This window comes from Pongo abelii, chromosome 2 (assembly GCF_028885655.2).
Source record: "Pongo abelii isolate AG06213 chromosome 2, NHGRI_mPonAbe1-v2.0_pri, whole genome shotgun sequence".
Lineage (NCBI taxonomy): Eukaryota > Metazoa > Chordata > Mammalia > Primates > Hominidae > Pongo > Pongo abelii.
Window position 1 is genome coordinate 144,580,064 of NC_085928.1, and position 19,642 is coordinate 144,599,705.

The following is a 19,642-nucleotide window of genomic DNA, read 5'->3' on the forward strand; positions in this document are numbered from 1 at the left end:
CCTCACTCCATGACAATGGCCCTGTTCTTACCCAATATAAAGGCAGTGACTATCTGATATGTATCTCAGCGCACACAGAAAGTGCTCCCTAGATGTGTGTTGAGGGAATGAGAGAATGTCTATAAAAGGAAAAGAGCTCATCCTTCAAAAGAGATTTTTAGGGTACACTAACATGAGTGAGGAGGTGGAGTTGGGGACACAGAGACATGATGGTTCACAGAAAGGCTGGACTTGAGTGGGGTCCTTCTGTGCCAACTCCCAGGCCACTCCCCGCACTCCACTGCCCTCTCTGCCTTGTCCTGCTGCCAGTGGGGCCTCATTTTTCGCCTTCTTCCCACACCACTCACACTACTCCTGCCTACTATTTGAAAAAATCTTCCACTATTTGAAAAAATCTTTTTTAGCCAGACATGGTGGCCCACGCCTGTAATCCCGGCATTTTTGGAGGCCAATATGGGCAGATCACTTGAGGTCAGGAGTTCAAGACCAGCTTGGCCAACATGATGAAACCCTGTCTCTACTAAAAAATACGAAAATAATTAGCTAGGCCTGGTGGCAGGTGCCTGTAGTCCCAGGTATTCAGGAAGCTGTGGTGGGAGAATCGCTTGAACCCTCAAGGCAGAGGTTGCAGCAAGCTGAGATTACACCACTGCACTCCAACCTGGGTAACAGAGTGAGACCCTGTCTCAAAAAAAAAAAAATCGTTTTCTATTCAAAAAAGTATTATAAGTTCACTGCATAAAAATTGGAAAATATAGATCATAAAAGATTTTTAAAATGTGCATAATCTCATCACTATAAAAAAGTGAAATCTTTAAGAAAAATATTTGTTCCCACTATTTGCCAATATTTTTAGATGTCACTAACCACAGGTTTTCACCATCTTTCTTGATGGGGTCATGATTTTCCATTTATGGATGCACTATAATTTATTGATCTGACCCCTTATTTTAGGGCTTTTAAGCTGTTATTAATTTTTTCTTGCTATAAACAATATTGTCATGAATGCCCTCATAGTTAAATCTTTGAGCTACATGTGATTATTTCATTTGTATAAATTCCATAGAAAGAGGAGCTTGAGCACCATTAGGCCATCTGCCTCTCTGGGTCCTACTTCTCCACCAAGCCCTGGGAAAGAGGGCAGACCAGCACACAGCGACATCAGCCTTGCTGGTGTCTGGCTGCTGTGAACCTGCTCTGTCCCACTCCCCTCCATGCTGATCATTTCAAGGTTGTAAGAGCCTTGTAGAGTGAAGGACCAGACCCTGCCCCTTCCCAGTCTCTGCCCAGTGGTCCCTTACTTCCCTGTTAGCTGCATTATTGCCTCCTTCCCCAGAGTCCCCCCATGTCCAGTGTGTAGGCTCCAGAATGTCGGGTGTCTGTGGGGGCAGACCGAGATGTTTATGCTGTTTCTCCTGGGGCTGGGCCATGGACAGGAGGGGCCTGTCGGCTGCCTCCTCCACAACTCCTCCCATGTCCTTCCCTTGCCATTCTATTCTGAGGCAGGCAGGGCCAAGGAATAAGTTCAGCTGAGCCCCTGCTTCCTGGGTGACCTAAGAAAGGCAAGCACCTTCTCTGGCCTCAGTTTCCCTCTCTGTAAGGAAGTGCAGTTGTTCCCAGCTAAACCTTCTCCCTCCTGCTTTCCCTCTTCTCTGCGGTCTCTGTCTTCCTCGGTGCTGCAGCATTGTACCCTTCCTGACCCCTCTGTTGGCTTAAAGCTAAGGAACCAGCCCATGGGGAGCTCAGCAGCTACTGGCTGTCCAGTTGGCCTGCTATGGAGGAGATGCAGGTAATGCTGCAGCTTCAGGGGCGGGAATCTCTAGTCAGAGGTCTGTTCCCTGTACCATTCCAAAGTCCAGAAGGCTCTTCTGGCCACTCTGCAGATTCCTGAGTCTGAAGATTGGTTTCTCTCCCACATAGACACAAACGTTGTTCCTCTAGCTTTGTCTGCAGGCCAGTGGTCAAGGGACAGACTTGGGGCACAGACGCAGCTGCTGCAGGAAGAGCCAAATCAGTCCTAGTCTCTGAGTGAGACTCTCACCTTCTCTGCTCTGGACCCTTCGTACTGCCACTCCCAATATTCCCCCCAAAGTTATAGGGACAGTGAGCCCACTGCCAAAGTATTGGATTTCTAAAAGAGGACTCCAGGAAGAGGAAAATGCCCAGCCCTAGGGGATGAAATATAGAGGGCAGGCTTTCTGGGGTCAGCAGGATAGCAGGGACACAAGCAGACAACAGGTTGCAGTCTTTGACTCCTTGCACCCAACCCAGGGCCTGGCATCTAGTAGGGGCTCAGTGCTTATCTGTTGAATGAATGAGCAATCCCCAATCATTTGCCAGACCCTTCTCTTCTAGATGGCTCTTGAACCTATCTACTTCTCTCTGTTCCCACTATCCTAATCCATTATCACCTTTTGTGGGCTACTGAATCTTCCTGTAAATGTCCCCACTCCTCCAGTCCGTTCATTTCCCAGCAGCGAGTGTGATCCTTTAGAAACAAAATCTGATTCTGTTTCTTCCCAATTTCAAGCCTATCAAGTGGCTTCCATGGACTTCAGGGTAAAGCCATGGGCTGAGTGGGTGACATGAGCTCAGGCTGCCCCTCCAAGCGCTCAGCTGCCTCACTTGCCTACGGATCCCACCCACCCCACACAGGCTCTCTGCCTGAGCCTGAGCACTCAGGGCCCCTGAAGGCACTGTGCTCAGGTCCTTGACTGAGTCATTTTCATTCTCCAGGGCCTTTTCACAGGCTGCTCTCTCCACCTGGAAGCTTCTGTACCTCCTCTCACTAACCTACCTTACCTCTGCCTGTCATAGGGGGCTTGTATCTTCTTTACGCCTTCACTTAGATGTCGCTTTCCGAAGGCCCTCCGAGGGTGGGTTAGGTCCCTACTGTGGCCCTTCTATGCCACCTCAATCCCATCCGTTGGAATTTCCAGCTTAAAGTCTGTCTTCCTTCACCAGGATGTCAATTCCACATGGGGAACATCTTTGTGTTTTTCCTCCATTGATATATCACAATACCTAGCACACCTCCAAGTATATTATAGGTGGTCAATAAATACTTTCAAGTGAATTGTTGATGAAAACATTCAGCCTGGCTCCTTGTGGAAAACATCTTGAGGATATTTATTGAGGAGATACTATATTCCAGGAATTTTACATGTATTATACTGATCTTCACAATAGCTATGGGAAGGAAGTCACCTTAGCACCCCTTTTTACAAATGAGGGGCTGAGAGTCAAAGTTTAAATAACTTGCTTAAGATCACACAGCCAGAATGTGGAAGTTTTTCAGACCCCATATCTGCATTCTTCCAGATGGCCTAGAGCAGTGGTTCTTAAACTAGAGCTATACCAGAATCGCCTGGTGGGCTTGATAAAATTCGGATTACTGAGTCACATCTCCAGATTTTCTGGTTCAGTAGGCCTGGAGGAGGATCTGAGATTCTGCATTCTATACCTTCCCAGGTGGCACTGATGCTACTTGTCTTAGTTCAAGTTGCTGTAACAAATACTGGGTGGCTTAAACAATAAACATTTATTTCTCACAGTTCTGAATACTAGGAAGTCCAAGATCAATGTGCCAGAAGATCCAGGGTCTGGTGAGGGCCCATTTCCTGGTTTGCAGATGACCATCTGCTCATTGTGTCCTTACACGGCAGAAAGAAAGCTCTCTCGTATTTCTTCTTATTAGGCCATTAATCCCATTTATGAGGGCTCCACCCTCATGACTTAATTACTCCACAGAGCCCTCACCTCCAAATAGTATCACATTTGGGACCAGGCGCAATGGCTCATGCCTGTAGTGCCAGCACTTTGGGAGGCCAAGGGGGGCAGATCACGAGGTCAGGAGATCAAGACCGTCCTGGCTAACACGGTGAAACCCCGTCTCTACTTAAAAAACAAAAGTTAGCCAGGCGTGGTGGCCATGCCTGTAGTCCCAGCTACTTTGGAGGCTGAGGCAGGAGAGTCGCTTGAACCCTGGAGGCGGAGGTTGCAGTGAGCTGAGATCACGCCACTGCACTCCAGCCTGGGCGACAGAGCAAGACTCTGTCTACAAAAACAAAACAAAAAACAAACAAACAAACAAAATTACATTAGGAATTAGGCTTCAACGTATGATTTTTTTTTCTTTTTTTTCTTTTTTTTTTTTGAGGGGCAACTTTTAGTCCATAGCACTGCTGATTTGGAGACCAATTTGAGAACCTGGCCTAGATCACTGCAAAACACCTGGGCTTGCTTTATGGCTATCTTCGCTCCCTAATCACTGACCTTGGACCAGGATTGTAGGATCCAGGCCTGGACTCTCTTCTGAGAAAAACTGATGCCCAGCACAGCCTCCTACAACCGGACAGGACCCTGGCTCTGAAGGTCCTGGCTACACTCTAGGAACAGGCTGCCATCAGGACCTGAGTGTCTGTCCCTCTCCCTTGAGACACTGCTCTTCTGTTTGTCACCCTTCAGTCCTGACCAGTGATCTCCCCATTTTATCAAGGCAAAGCACCCCCACTCTGGCCCACTTCTTTAACAACTTCCACGCGGATGCATTCTAGGCTTGCTACTGCTACTGCTGTCTGAACAACTTAATTGCACAGTAAGTTACAGTCTCTTCTGTGTCATGGTGCCTTCAGCATTCATCAATTTCAGCAAGTGTCACCATGAGTGATACAAGTGTATGACACAGCTAAGTGTCTCTTCTGCACAGGCCATTACAGCTGGCAGCAGGCCCAGGGAGGCAAGAACTGGAGACTCATTTGGCTCCAAGTGCCCAGGTTGATGTAGAAGTAAATGCGCCCCAGCCATCCTCCCACCATGGCCCCCATAAATGCTTCATATTCTTGGCATCTTCTACAACTACTCTCAAAGTTTCCCCAGGTAAGCTAGGGATCCTGCTCTCTCTGAGTCTTGGTGCAATCTTTTCCCTTTGCTTCATCCTCCCATCCTCCCTCTGTGCCAACTTTTACCCATCCTTTGAGGCCCTGTGCGTGAACCACCTCCTCTAGGCAGCCTTCCAACAGCAACCCACTCTCCCCTTCCTCTAAAGACCTCTGGCACAGAGCATCTTCACCTCTGCTGTAGACATTGTATTGGTAAACACTTCACCCTGACCTGCTATGCTCAGCTCAACTCCTTGGAATTGGAGGTTGTCATTCATATTTTTGTGTCCTCTGCAAGATTTTTAAATGTACTGGATGAGAATTTCTTTGATTACTAAAGTCATGTATATGTAATACAAAACAATGATAAAGTACAGAAACATAATAATAATGTCACCATTCCCAGATTTTATTTTCCATTTTGCTGAGTATGATACGTTTGAGTGTGTGTGCGTGTGTGTGTGTGTAAAATGAAGTTCATAGTCTCATACTCTATAGTTTTAGATCACACTTTTATAATATTTTTCCAAGTCACAATTTTAACTGCTGTGCAATATTCCATTATATGAATGTTGCATAATTTATTTAGTCAATACCTTATTATCAGACTTCTAATTTCCTCTCTCTCCCTTTCTCTCTTCTTTCTTTCTTCCCTATTATAAATAATACTGTGATGAACATCAATGAACAGAAATTTTTTCCCACACCTGCTTGCTTTTTTTTTCTAGAATAAGTTTTTAGAAATAAGATTGTTGAATCAAAGCTTTCAACATTTTGAAGCTCTTAATACACATCAAATAATTCTCCCAGGAAATGATAAGGATCCACACTTTGGCTGGGCACGTTGGCTTACTCCAGTAATCCCAGCACTTTGGGAAGCCGAGGTGGATGGATCCTTTGCGGTCAGGTGCTCAGAACAAGCCTGGCCAACACGGTAAAATCCCATCTGTACTAAAAATACAAAAATTAGTTAGGTGGTAGCGGCGCTTTCCTGTAATCCCTGCTACTCGGGAGGCTGAGACAGGAGAATTGCTTGACCCTGGGAGGCGGAGGTTGTGGTGAGCCAAGATTGCGCCACTGCCCTCCAGTCTGGGCAACAGAGTGAGACCCTGTCTCAAAAAAAAAAAAAAAAGAATCCACACTTTGTGTGGGAGTGCTCATTATCTCACATTCTCTAATATTAATATCATATTCGTTGTTGTCATTATTATTATCATCACAGCTTTTATCTTTTGGGTCTTATCACAGCAGTCCTTCAGTGAACACTCACTCAGTTAGCCGTAGAATGTGTATGTCTATGTGTAAGGTTTGTGCTAAGCGCTGGGGAAAGGGAAATACAAAGATGACAACACCTAGTATCCACCTTCAGAGAGCTTTCAAACTAGTACATTCGATGGATGGATGGATGGATGGAAGAATGGACCAATGGATGGGTGCTTGGGAAATATTTCTTTGCCATCAGTTTTCTCAACACATTGCCATGAATATAAGGGGAAGTGGGAGCTCCCATAAGGCTTTGAGTCCCAATGGAATGTCCTGGGGCTGTTCAGGAAAACCCATTATGGGAAAGCAAAGACTGCTTTTGAGAATAGACAGAGGAATCCCAGTGCAGAGACCTCATGCCACTTCCTTCTAGGGAGTTTCACCAGGCCTGAAATTTCAGCACTGGGAACCTATTTGGTCAGCCACCAGTAATGTGAAGGCGATGGAGACATTTGGCCACAGAAGTGGCTTTAAATAGTGGCCCAGTGTGGGGCCACAAGACCTATGGAAGGAGCTATGCAGAGCTGTTTGCATGACCCACAGGAATTTCTTGTCCACCAACACCACACCTATCACACAATTCTTAGCAGCTGCTGAGAGAGGCTCTTCTGCCTGTCTTACAGAATGATAGCAAAGCGTAAGATAAAGGAAAGGGAGGTTGTAGGAGCAATGAACTCTGGGCTGTGAACCTCCTTCTTCCTGGCCAGAAGCATGTACCTTGCCTCTCTCCCAGTTGCCCCATGGGGCAGGCTGACTTCCCTGAGCCAGCTGCTGAGCTGCACCTGCCTTGAGAAAAAGGCACCCGGTTCTTAAGCAGGGTATGAATATTCATTGGCATGAACCTTTGCAAACTCATTTGGGGGAAAAAATAGATCAGAAGAAGTAATCAGATTATTAAAAAGAAAGAGCAAGGACAGAAGGTGGCGGTGGAGGGAAGAATCACATTTAAAATGCAAGGAGAGACTTCCTCCCTGCAGTGTAGCTCTGACCCCCTAGACCATGCACTGAGAATAGTTAAGCTCTCCCACATTTATGCTGCATATAAATGTTGTTTTTGAGGCCTCATTTGAGAGGGGGAAGGGCAGAGGTAACATGCACCCTCCACATCTGAAAATTATAAAATAATATTTTGAGATCTCTGTTTTATCTTCCTTTGATATCAAGAAAAATTGTGAGAGCTAAAGAGGCTCTGGTGAGTGCTGAGTGACAGGTTAAAGGGCTCCAATAAAGATTAGATGGTCCACTATCTCCTGAGGAAATTGCATAAAAGTGGTTATTCCCTCTTGCTTCTATTAATTTCCTCTTCCTGGCTGCTTGGAAATGCTTCATAACCTGATGCTGCAGATGGGGACGAGAAGCGCTTTCCATTATCTCAATCACTGCACTGTTTATGAGACACTTAATCTGTTTCTTTATAAAGTAATAGTACTATAGGTGATAGACTCAGTGTCACTGGAAGTCTGTGTGCGGGGACAGGAGGAGAGGAGTGTCTCGAGAGTATAGTAAGCAGAAGGTCATTTGTTATATTGCTGAGGTGCTGAGAAGTTGGGTGGGCGTTTCAAGGTGACCTTCTGGATACCAGCCAGAGGTGACATGCACCTATCCCTTGGCACTTGAACAGGGAGGCAAATGTGTGTTTTGTCTGCTGAATGGAAAATATATACATGTTTAGGCACGGGGTGCTCAGGTCTTGTCTCCTCCCCTTTTCTGAAGTTGGGGGTGAGGAAAGAGATGTGTGCTGAGGTCGAGGGGAGGGGTGCCATCCAAAAGCTTTGGCTATGCAAGTTTCTAGGCCTTCTGTCTGAACTGCAATCACTTACAATGGAGGAAAGGAAACCCCCTTCTCTTAAGGAAACAAGGCAATTGTAGGCTGCACTGGTGTTAGAAACGTCCAGCCCTCCAAGTTACGTTGTCCCATTGACAAAGTTCTTAATGCGAATACACAGCAAGGTGCCGGCGGCTCTTCTCTTTCTACCCACCTCCTGGAAACGTAATGGAACTCTCCCCTGTGAAGTCCAAAGCTAGGCACTTTCTGACCTAATTTCCGTTCCTACTTTTCCTGTTCTTCCATCTCTTTTCTTCTCCCTTTGTCTTTTCCTCTCCTTCTGAATTTCATCTCCTAACCATCACAGTAAACTGTTTAATCACCATTGCCAAGTACTAAGAAATGATACTTTTTTTTTTTTAATGAGACAGAGTCTCACTCTGTCACCCAGGCTGGAGTGCAGTGGCACGATCTCGGCTCACTGCAACCTCCGCATCCCGAGTTCAAGCGATTCTCCTGCCTCAACATCCTGAGTAGCTGGGATTACAGGCACATGCCATGACACCCAGCTAATTTTTTTTTTTTTTTTTTTTTTTTGTATTTTTAGTAGAGACAGGGTTTTGCCATGTTGGCCAGGCAGGTCTCAAACTTCTGATCTCAGGTGATCCACCCACCTCGGCCTCCCAAAGTGTTGGGATTACAAGTGTGAGCCACGACGCCCGGCCTGAAGTGACACTTTTAACCATTGTTTAAAGCATGAATTCTATGAGAAAGTATAGCACAAGTGTGGTTACAAGTTACAATCTAAAAGGTTAATAAATGAACTCACGAATACTGCTTCTTTTATAAAGTTTCTTGTGACTCTCATCTTATAAGGAGACTCTGCAAAAGGTGTACATCCATCCACCTGGTCCCCTGTGTGCACACAAGCATAGCACAGATCCTGCTGTATCAGAAGCAGCATTCCATCATCCACCTCCCTTACCAGGAAGGGGGGATTCCTAATGTCAGCTACCCCATCTGCGCCCTGCTCTATTCCTCTAGCCTGGTGCCTGGCTAGAAGTTGATCCTCAATAAATATTTGTTGAATGAGGGGCTCCCAACTGTAGCAATAGTGCTGACCGTAATTCTGTAAAGGAACTCCTGAGTTTTGAAATGATATGAAAGCAGAGAACTCTGTTATTTACCTTAAGTTGCCTGAAAGTGCTGAAATGTGTTTGGTTAGGCTACCGCTGTATTTAATTATTATTGTTTGAAATTGTAGAGTCTTTATGCAGGTGAGCAGTTTCCAGGCTGCCAGGGTCTCCACTACTCTGCACTGTGTGACTCCCGGCTGCTTTATATTCTTAAGTGACTGACCTGGCTCCAAAGGCCATTTGCTTTTGCTTCTCTTGGCCTGAATATTCTTCATCAGAATCCACCCAGAAGCTTTATTTATCACCCCAAGTTAAAGCTGCTTTTTCTCAAGTGACAGAATAGTTTTCTTATCTATCTTTCTATGTTAAATTTCTAGTGAAAAAATATTGTTAACTTTTGTTTCTGATTAATGGCACCTGATACAAGATAAGTTAAAAGGGCTTTGTGGATTAGCCTGGCACTTTAACCCTTGTTTTCAGCATGAATTCTATGAGAAAGTATAGCACAACAATGTAAAAGTTTAATAAATTACTGGGCATGTACCCAAAAGATTATAAATCATTCTACTATAAAGACACATGCACACGTATGTTTACTGTAGCAGTATTTACAGTAGCAAAGACTTGGAACCAACCCAAATGCCCATCAATGATAGACTGGATAAAGAAAAAGTGGCACATATACACCATGGAATACTATGCAGCCATAAAAAAGAATGAGTTCATGCCCTTTGCAGGGACATGGACGAAGCTGGAAACCATCATTCTCAGCAAACTAACACAGAAACAGAAAACCAAACACCACATGTTCTCACTCGTAAGTAGGAGTTGAACAAAGAGAACACATGGACACAGGGAGGGGAACATCACACCCTGGGGCCTGTTGCGGGGCAGGGGCAAGGGGAAGGATAGCATTAGGACAAATACCTAATGCATGCAGGGCTTAAAACCTAGATGATGGGTTGATAGGTGCAGCAAACCACAATGGCACATGTATCCCTATGTAACAAACCTGCACATTCTGCACGTGTATCCCACAACTTAAAGTAAAAAAAAAAAAAAAAAAACTTTAATAAATGAATTTAGGAATACTGCTTCCTTTATAAATTAAGGCATGCCTAGACAGATTTTATGAAAGTATTAAGTTATAAAGTCTGAGTATTAAGGAGATTCATACATTTTGTAATTATATGTAAAATATATTTTGTAGATATGATTCACCCATTATACGTAACGGAAATAATATATGTAGAAACACATTCTTCCATTGGGTTCCAGGATTTATTTGCCCACTTTGGGACTTGAAATTTATATTCTGACCCTGAATTCTAAACGTCCCTGCAAAGAAACCTTGTTTTTTGTGCTTTAAAGGAGTGGGTAAGTTGGGATGGAGAGGAGTTAGCATTATTTAGCACACATTGATGCTAGCGACATTTAATATTTGAGTTTATTAATTTCTAATAATCTGTGGGAGTTATTGTGAGAAATTTACAGTTCTTTTTCATAGACCTTTTATGCAGATGAGCAAATTGAGGCTCTGAGGGATGATATAACTTGCCAGTGTTCATCAAGCTAGGAGCTAGCAGAGCCAAGAATTGAACTCAGGACTGTCTGACCATTTCCAGATGCTTGTTTCTCTGGGGAGAATGGAGTCATACCCCTTCCTGGAACCTCTCTCCTCAACCACTCCCCAAGCTTCTCTCCCTGATGTCCAGCTTGGACCTCCTCCCCTCCACTTCCTCCTCTTGTGGACACCTTGGAATTCAGAGACTCAGTCACCCAGAGCTACTGTCCTCCATCAGAAACCTCAGAGGAGGCACTTTCCACATCCCCCTGCCACTTGTGGATATCAAGACAATTGTTTATGCTGTTAACTTATTAAATGTAAAGTGAGGAGGCTTTTACGTGCTGGAAAGAAATGGAAAACACCTTGTTCTTGTTGGACTGGTACATTAAGAAAATTACAGCACGGCAGGGGCCAGACAGAGCTCCTGCCGAGTCCAGGCAGCACAGGCCTAGGATTTGTCTGTATTCACTGGCTGCAGAACCAAACGGGGCCAGGAAGGCTGGGGATTTATTAGGAAAAGTGCCAAGTGTTTCTCACAGGAAATGAGGAGAGATATGGAAAGAAGAAAAGGAAAGAGGGAGAAAAACAGAGAGAGGAACCGTAATGAGTGGGCTGGGAAAGATGGATTAGTAAGCCAAAGTCTCCTCGGATACTTTTGCCATTCAGAGCTTCTCCCTTTCATGTTTTATGTGTTAGATCTTTAGTAAAGACTCAAACAGTACTTTTTTCTTTCTACAAAGAAGTTTCTTCTGAATGTGCTGAGATGAGTCAGGAAGTCGTCCCTTTTTACATGGGTCGCAACTGACATTGTTTCCCCAAACCTGGGAAACAACATTCACTCCAGTGTCTTCCCTGATCCCAGGGGATGCTCTGCAAAGTAAGGCTTCTTGGTGAAAAAACATAGCATTTTTAAAAGTTTAAAAAGTTCTCAACAAAGAATAAGATGAACTTTTAAAATCAGCATTTCAAAATATCTGGCCATAGTACCCTTTTGTCATAGGTGTTAACAATCCAAAGAATGTGGATCCCATGGGACACATTTGGGTTGTGCCATTCCAGAACATTGTGTTTCGGAGATTCCTTCCTGTCCAAAATGGCACCCCACCCAGCACACGTCTGGAGAAACTGAAACCTTTTCCTCACCTTAAGTGAGCAATGGAGTGAGATAACTTTCACAGCATAGGAAACAATTCTTTCTTCTTGTCTTAGCAGAAAAGCAGTGGATATTTTTCAAATAGTTTGTGTGTACATCATCACTATCATTTCTCCCACTGTGTGATCCTTGGTAACTTTTGTAACCTCTCCATGGCCCAGTTTCCTCATTAGCAAAATGGAGATAATAATAGCTACCCCATAGAGTAATGCATGGAAAGCACTTAACAGGACAAGTTAACAGATGGTGGCTACTGCTATTATTAAAGAATACGCTGCACTTTCCAGGAGGGAACAATACATTTGAGAAGATTAGCTTTCTATAAGTAGAAACCATTATAATGGCACTTCCATTATACAATGATCACATTGTATTAGATTTATATGACTTCATTGGATCGAGAGCTCCTTGAAGGCAGGCTCTATTCTTGAATTCCCTATGTCATGTTTTCAGCAGGAACACAGTAAACGTTTGTTGAATGAAGTAATGAGGTGTGTGAGAAAGCCAAACAAGTCGACCAGTCAGTAAATTTTACCCAGTCTCAAAGGAGGATGAGCCAGAGTAGGTTTCATGGGGACAGGAAGAGTGGGGGCTGAGATAATAAGGAGAGGCCTTGGGGAAGTAGGGTAGGCAGGATCAATCTTGTGAGGGATCAGCAAGGAAGAGACCAGATGTCTGGGCTCAAAAGTCTTTACAGATGAGACAAAGTTAAGACCCGAAGGACAGCTTGGAGCCAGACTTTTCAGAGAATGACTCATTATAGGCTGATCCCACAGGAGATTAAGAGGATGTGCTGCACATATGAGGGCCCCTTCAGTGGAGATCAGGTTGTATCAGGTGTTCCCAACCTTCCCCACTGCCATGTGCATGATAGATGACACCAAGTGTGTGACACGTTCCCTGGTGTGCTGTTTGCAAAGTCATCCTTTCCTTGCCCCACCCCCAAAAGCATATCAAAATGCAATTAAAGGAGAATGATGTTGTTAAGGCAGTAACCTTGAAATCACTCTAATTTAGTTTTAAAGAATCACTTATGAATTTCAGCCCTTTGCCATCATTCATAGCAAGAGCTTGTTAATACATCTCATAGTGTTCCTCATGTGTGCTGCAACATGGCCTTAAAAAACCGTGGGTCCAACATGTCATTGAAAAACCTAGGACCCCTTTCTATCTGAGGCCATAAGATGAGATGTCTTTAGTGAGTGGCTCAGGGAAAGGCCATGGATGTTAACCAGGTAGACAGAGGAGGGAGTAACCATTTATAGAGCACTTATGTCCCAGGAACTGAGCTACACATTAGATTTGTTTTCTCAATTAAATCTCTTGACACACCTGGAAGGGAAGAATTATTATCCATTTTGATCAAGTGAGAGAGGTCATTGGTACCAAGAAGGTATATTTCACAAAGGATTTTTGAAGGATTGGAAGTGTTAAATATGGGTTTCCTCAACCTTAGATGCTCTCTTGGTACAAGAGGGGCATCTTAATGTTCTTTTTAGAGAGGAAGACACTCCTTTTCCGGTTGTAGGGAAGAGTTTCTGGCTGCCACACTTCCATTAATTATCACATGGTCTCTTTGTGTTCTAGCTTGCCCTGCAGGGACATTCAAGGCCAGCCAGGAAGCTGAAGGCTGCTCCCACTGCCCCTCCAACAGCCGCTCCCCTGCAGAGGCGTCTCCCATCTGCACCTGTCGGACCGGTTATTACCGAGCGGACTTTGACCCTCCAGAAGTGGCATGCACTAGTAAGTGTCTAGTAACGGCTTTGGGCTGGGGAGTTTGGTTCCCTGATGATGCAAGTGGTGGGTCTGGGGCAGGGAAGAGAAGACATCATCCTTTGATCCTAGAGCGAAGCAGAATTGCTGGCCATGGTGCTGAAACATACAACTCCTATGCTGGGAGTTCAGGGGTCTTGTCTCTACGTAGCGCTGGGTGAAGATTACATTTTTTTTCTTCCCCCTTCTTCCCATATAAGAGGGCCTTCTCCCACCCCAGCAAGATAACTTCTGTTCATCAGATGTCAGACTGGAGAGTTCTTTGGATGCAAAATCGTGATCTATTATCACTTCCTCCAAGAAGTCCCTCCTGGTGCCTATAGCTGAGCATCTCCGATCTCTTTGCTGGGTTTCGTGTATATTTGTAACCAGACTCCTCTCAGAGTGCTCATCATTTTATTAATTGTCCAGTCATTCTGTACTTATCTCAGTTACCAAATGAAGACTATTGTGTGCCAGGACCATATATTCATCTTCTTGTGTCCCTTCCAATGCCCAGCCTGATGTAGCACTTGTGCTCCTGTCAAATGACAAGACCAGTGGCCTGACCACAGAATGCATCTCCAAGGCAGAAATTCTAGGGACCAGAGCTAATGCATTGGCTACATCACTCTCCCATTATATCATATAGAGGGAAAATAAGTCTCCCTGCCAAAAACGGGGAAAGGCAGCTACACTCTCTGGATAGGGATGTGAGAAGGGGTGTATTTCTCCCAATATTCTCCCCCATAATTGTGGGAGGAGGCAATAACTACTGTCCCTGCATTGTACTTTGGATAATTTGCTCCTACTTCTCTGAGCATTGTAGCCCTGAAATGGGGATGACCTCTCTTTTCAGTATTCCCATCGTATTTGGGAGTCAGTGCTCCAGGTTAGCCTCTAATATGTTAGAATTTTCTTCTTCATTGGATAATGCTTCCTGGCTCCCTGTGAGCAGGGACCTTTCCTTACACCTCCTTGGACCAAATCCCTTCCATCCATCCCCAGCACAGAAGAATATTTCATTTATACTTTCTATTTGATGAACAGAAAAAGTGACTGGACTCCTAGTAGAATAATTACTTAATTCCAGCCTTGTAGTATATGTAACCTTTACTGAGTAAAAAGGGGGAATGAAAGTATCTTCTAGATCAAGTTCCTGAGTTCAATCAATGTGTATAGATTTGAACTGAGGAAAAGCTCATCCTCTTGTAAACTGATTTTCTACAGACCTCTCTCTCTGGTGGGTTAATATTAACAAAAATGATCGTTTCTGCTGACCAGAGGTCCTGCTTTTCTGTTGTGCTGTCTCCTCCACTGATTTCTGAGGTTGCCCTGGTGGTCTTCAATAAGCCCAAAAAGCATTGTTTAATGCACTTCTTTAGAAACTACTTAAGGATGCTGAATCATTGCTCCCTGGATGTTCAGACCAAAGACTAGTCTCCATGATTGCCAAAGTATATGCCCAGGGTCTCACAGTATTCCTCCTGAAAACGCTCCTTTCCATTCCTTCTCATTAACCCCTCTTACTGGCCAGCGTCCCTCTACAAATCAACCATGCAGATAGAAGCCTCGACCTCCCAGCTTCCCACTTCAGCAGACACACCCTGTAAATCCATCCTGTCCCTGGGTATGGTCACCTAGAGGAAAGGTAGACCAATGACTAAATGCTCAGAATGTTGATGTGCTGCTGCCCTCCTTGCTATAGCATCTCTCTCTTCTCTCTCTCAAGGCCTGTCTTCCAGCCATATGATCTGATGTGCTTGAACCAGCAGGACTAATACCTGGCTAATACCTGGGGGGTAAAAAAGCAGAAATTTCCCAAAGCCTCCAGTATATACTTTCTAGATCCTCACTCCACTGGACCTACTCATATCCCGAGTCTACCCTCCTTAAAATTGGACCTGAACCAGGCATGGTGGCATGCACCAGTACTCCCTGCTACTTGGGAGGCTGAAGAAGGATGATCACTTTAGCTTAGGAGTTCAATTCCAGTGTGGGTGACATAACAAGACTCCCATGTCTAAACTAATGACAATAATTTAATAATGATAATTAATAATAAATCATACCTTATAGGCGTCTTCCTCCTGTCTCTGGTCCAGTTAGCTCTGGGGTTACATATGCTCCCTATAGTCCCACCACAGTGTCCCCATCTTACCCAGAGTGGAGGTGATTATTAGACATGCCTATATGTGTGACTACAGCCACCACACCCTTTACATGCCTCTACTCTCCAGATATAGCAGGCTTTAGCATGTTTGGGTCGGACCAGAAATTGCTGAATCAAAGCCACGTGTGTCTGTGGTGGCCAGGCCTGAGAGAAGCTCACAGATGCACTGTCCAGCTCTCTGCCTTGGTCTGCAGGGACATGCACTTGTTGAGGGGACCCATAGGGCAGGGCTGAGGTGCAATGCCATGCTAGGCAAAACAAGTATAAATAAATCTATTATTTTATTGAACCTCATTATATATTTGATTTATTCTGTGCCAGGAAAGTACTGTATGAAAAAGTCAATTTGTTGGCTTTCATAATCTCATTAGGGTTTCCTTTTAAGGCATTCTAATTGGAGGTGCCATCTGTTCTCTTAAAAAGGCATTGCACATCACCACAGTAAATAATTTTTCAGATACAAGGAGCATATCTGGAGTTGTTGAGGCAAGGCACAGCCCTGTACTGTGGCTTTGGGGCTCCTGCTGGTTCAGCAGGTTGAGCAGGGCAGGAGTGTAAGGGCCCAGCCCAGCCTGAGACACACTGGTTGGGGTGGAGAAGGCACAGGTGCTGGTTCACTTTGCACATTCACTCTTCTGTCCATTCCATCAGGATATAAACACAACCTGACCGAGCACTGTGGGTACCCAGGTAAAGAAGGAGAGCTTTGTCTTTCTGAAATGTACAGGGCAGTGGACATCTACAGTGTTCAGGTCCTGTGGGCATAAGGGAGGGAGGCAGTGTCAGGAGAGATCAAGAGCCGAGGCCTGGAAGTCTGGAGGGGCCTCAGGTTTAGTGTGCAGCCGTTGGCTTTAAATGGATTATATCAGTAGTCACACTCATTCACTGGCAGTATTGGAAAGTTTAGAACAAGTTTTAGAACTTTAAAATGTGTCATTTGACAGGGCTATAAAACCTATAGTGCACTAAGAATTAATATTTTTAATGAATCCTGTTAATCTCTTGGGGCTGGCACACATATAGTCATTGTATTTTTGTAGTGCTACAAGTGTTAATTTATTTCATATAAACATTTGGAATGTATGATACCTTTTGCAGCCCTGTTTAGGCATTTGTTTCTTTTCTTTTTAATCTACTGGGAGACCCAGGGACCCCTCCACCCCTTGATCTCTGAGATGCCTCTGTGTGTCCAGCCTTGTCCTTGAATTTTGTCAGTGGACTGCGCAGGGATGCAAGTGCACCTCAAGGTGTCAAAGGGGCTGGTGTGGGCTCCAAATGACATCAGAGGAGGGTGGCTTAGAGAGCTCTGTATTTTGAGTCTGCAGTCACATCACTGCTGCTGGTCTCTGGACGACTAGTTCCCTTCTTCCTTCTTCTCTCTCCCCCCTTCACTTCTACCCAGACCTGCAGCTCTAGATCTTCCCAGTACTTGCTCATATCCAAGAGGATGCCTCTTCCCTCAAACCTAGGCCAGATATAGAATGAGGTGGGAGCTTAGGGGATAGCTAGAGGCAGGTGACAAGTGACTCCTCACCACTCCCGGCTCATGAAACTCCCTGAATAAAGACAGACTACCTGGACAGTGGGGATCACCTTCAGTGAGGAGTTACTGAAGGGCTACTGACAGTAAAGAGAGGGGGTCATATGAAAAGACAATGGGAGGGAACAAGGGGAAGGTGCAGCCCCACCAGCAGGGAGGGGTTTGGAAGGTTATAGACTGAGGAACCAGCTCTGAGCTTTGGGCTTGCTGTGCTTCTGCTGAAAAAGCCGCTGCCTTCCTCCCTGTAGTGCTCTCTGAGGCACTGCCCAGAAGCCCTCAGTTTCCCTGGTGAATCCTGGCATACCCAAACTGCCTCAGTCTTGAGTAGGTTCTGGGAAAGCTCATAGAATCCTTGATTTCGTGTAGTGGGTGGAAGATGGGCTTTGGCACTTCAGAGACAAAAGTTTCCATCTTGATTCTGTCTCTTGCCTTCTCTGTGACCTTGGTCTAAATCCTTGGTCTAAGCTTTCTTACATTCTGTCATTTTATTCTCATGACTTCATAATAATGTATGCTTTTCTGAGTTATTATGAGGATTCAGTCAAATAGTATTGTAGAGTCCTTGGCACAGTGCCTGGTTCATAGTAAACTCTCAATCGATGTTAGAACTTGCTTTGGTTACATCCCTGGAAAGTGTGAAGATTGCAGCAGATATTGAAGCTTCCAGCGTGAGAGGATGTTGGATATCTGAAAATAAAAGTGATGTTGTTGGGGGAGCCCAGGCTTGACGCCATCACCGAGCATCACAGCAGAATCCATGATATGGTCCCAAAGCACACAGTCGCCTTGGCCTAAAGATCCTGCTGAAAACAAATGAGAAGGTGACTGCCCTACCCTGTGACCTGGTGTGCAGTGGGAGAAGGAAGGAGGCACAGGCAGAGCTTCTGAGAAGCTGCCGAGCTCGCTCTCCCCGAATGAGAGGTGCCAAGAAGCTGGGCAGGAGCAATGGCTCACAATACTGGCTTTCCATTCCCAGGCAGCAGCGGCCTAGCAGCTCCTCACACTGAGACACACTTCCTTCCATAGGAGGGCCAGATGGCAAGGGAGACATGGTGGGGTCAGCCGGGCAGAGGGGCAGCCAGGAACACACTTGGAGGTGCATAGCAATGTGAAACCCCGTAACATGTTGCAGGGCTTGGCTTCTGTTTTAAATAATTTCTAGTTTACTGGGGGACGAAATGGAAAGGAGGAATTTATGAAGCAGGTGAAAACAGATAATTATGCCTTATAAAATTGCTGTCTGTGAAAAACTATACAGAAGGACTGGTGTGAAAATAATTACCTTGTTACATTGCTGACCACAAAAACCCCTTTTCTGTCACTCATATGGAAGAAATTTTGATGGATCACAGAGGCAAGTTAGTGCTTGCCTTGTTTCTTTTATTTCTTCTTCAAATGCAATGGACTTCCCTCTGCAGTTTTGATCATAGAAATGGAATGAAAAAGGGGTCATTGTGTCCCTTGAGCCCACCTGCCGACCCCTTAGATGAGGGACACAGTGCCTGCCAGTCTTTCAGGGTTTCCCTGGAGGCCATCCCTGTCCTCCCTCCTGACTGCCACTGAGAGGCAGGGAAGCTTAGTGGCAGGGGCAGGGGTTTTGAGTTTGGCTCCTGACGGTAAGACCTGGGGCAAGTTACTTAGCCTTTTGGAACACGAGCTTCCTCCTGGATAAAATTGGGTATGCTGGAACTCAAATTACGAGGTTGTGAGAATTAAAAGCCAGCAAGCAAGTGAAGCTCCAGGATGAAAACTCAGGTCTGTCTGACTCTAATTCCATGACCTCAGTGATGTTGCAAACCATCATGGCAATGATAGTGATTGGCTGTTATTCTCACTCATGAATCTACCTTGCTTAGAGAAGGATAAGAATCTGCTCTTCCTTCTCTCATTCCTACATAGTCTGTTTTCTCTCCTTTAAGTTCATGTTTCATTTTTTAAGGTGCTGGCAGTTGTTTCCCTCTTTTACCCAAGGCACGACAGGGCAGTGGTGGGGTGGGGGGGTGGTGTCCCTGTGGCATAAGGATCATGTCCCTTGGACGGACTGCCCAGGACTGGGACATTCCCAGGGCCTAGACCCTGATCTTCCCAGGGAAGCAGGGTGGATAGAGAAGAGTGCATAGGGTTTAGAGGGTAGAAATGGCCTTGGCATGACAGAAACAGAATGATGTCCTCTGCAGGTGGCCTCTGCAGCCAGGTTTGGTGGCCATAGAGCATTGTGGGTCTGTAAGGACATCAGCTTATAAGCCCTCTGGTCTTGGGCACAGGATCTGCTGCATCATGCTCAGTAAGATCCCCACTGATGGTTTCCTTTAGGTCAGTGGTCTTAAAATGCAGTCCCTGGACAAGCAGCCTCCGTGTCACCTAGGAACTTACTAAAATTAAAAATTCTCAGCCCCAACCCGGAGCCACTGAA

At 45.2% G+C, this 19,642-nt stretch overlaps 1 protein-coding gene across 3 annotated transcripts in view; it reads left to right on the forward strand.

Annotated features, from left to right (window-relative positions):
- EPHB1 (EPH receptor B1) overlaps positions 1-19,642 on the forward strand; it is a 446,794-nt gene that overhangs the window by 286,389 nt on the left and 140,763 nt on the right. For all 3 annotated transcript variants that reach the window (XM_024244263.3, XM_054552661.2, XM_054552662.2), the window contains one exon: positions 13,352-13,507. In XM_024244263.3, the coding sequence (XP_024100031.1) occupies positions 13,352-13,507 (156 nt within the window). The remainder of the gene's footprint in view (positions 1-13,351; positions 13,508-19,642) is intronic.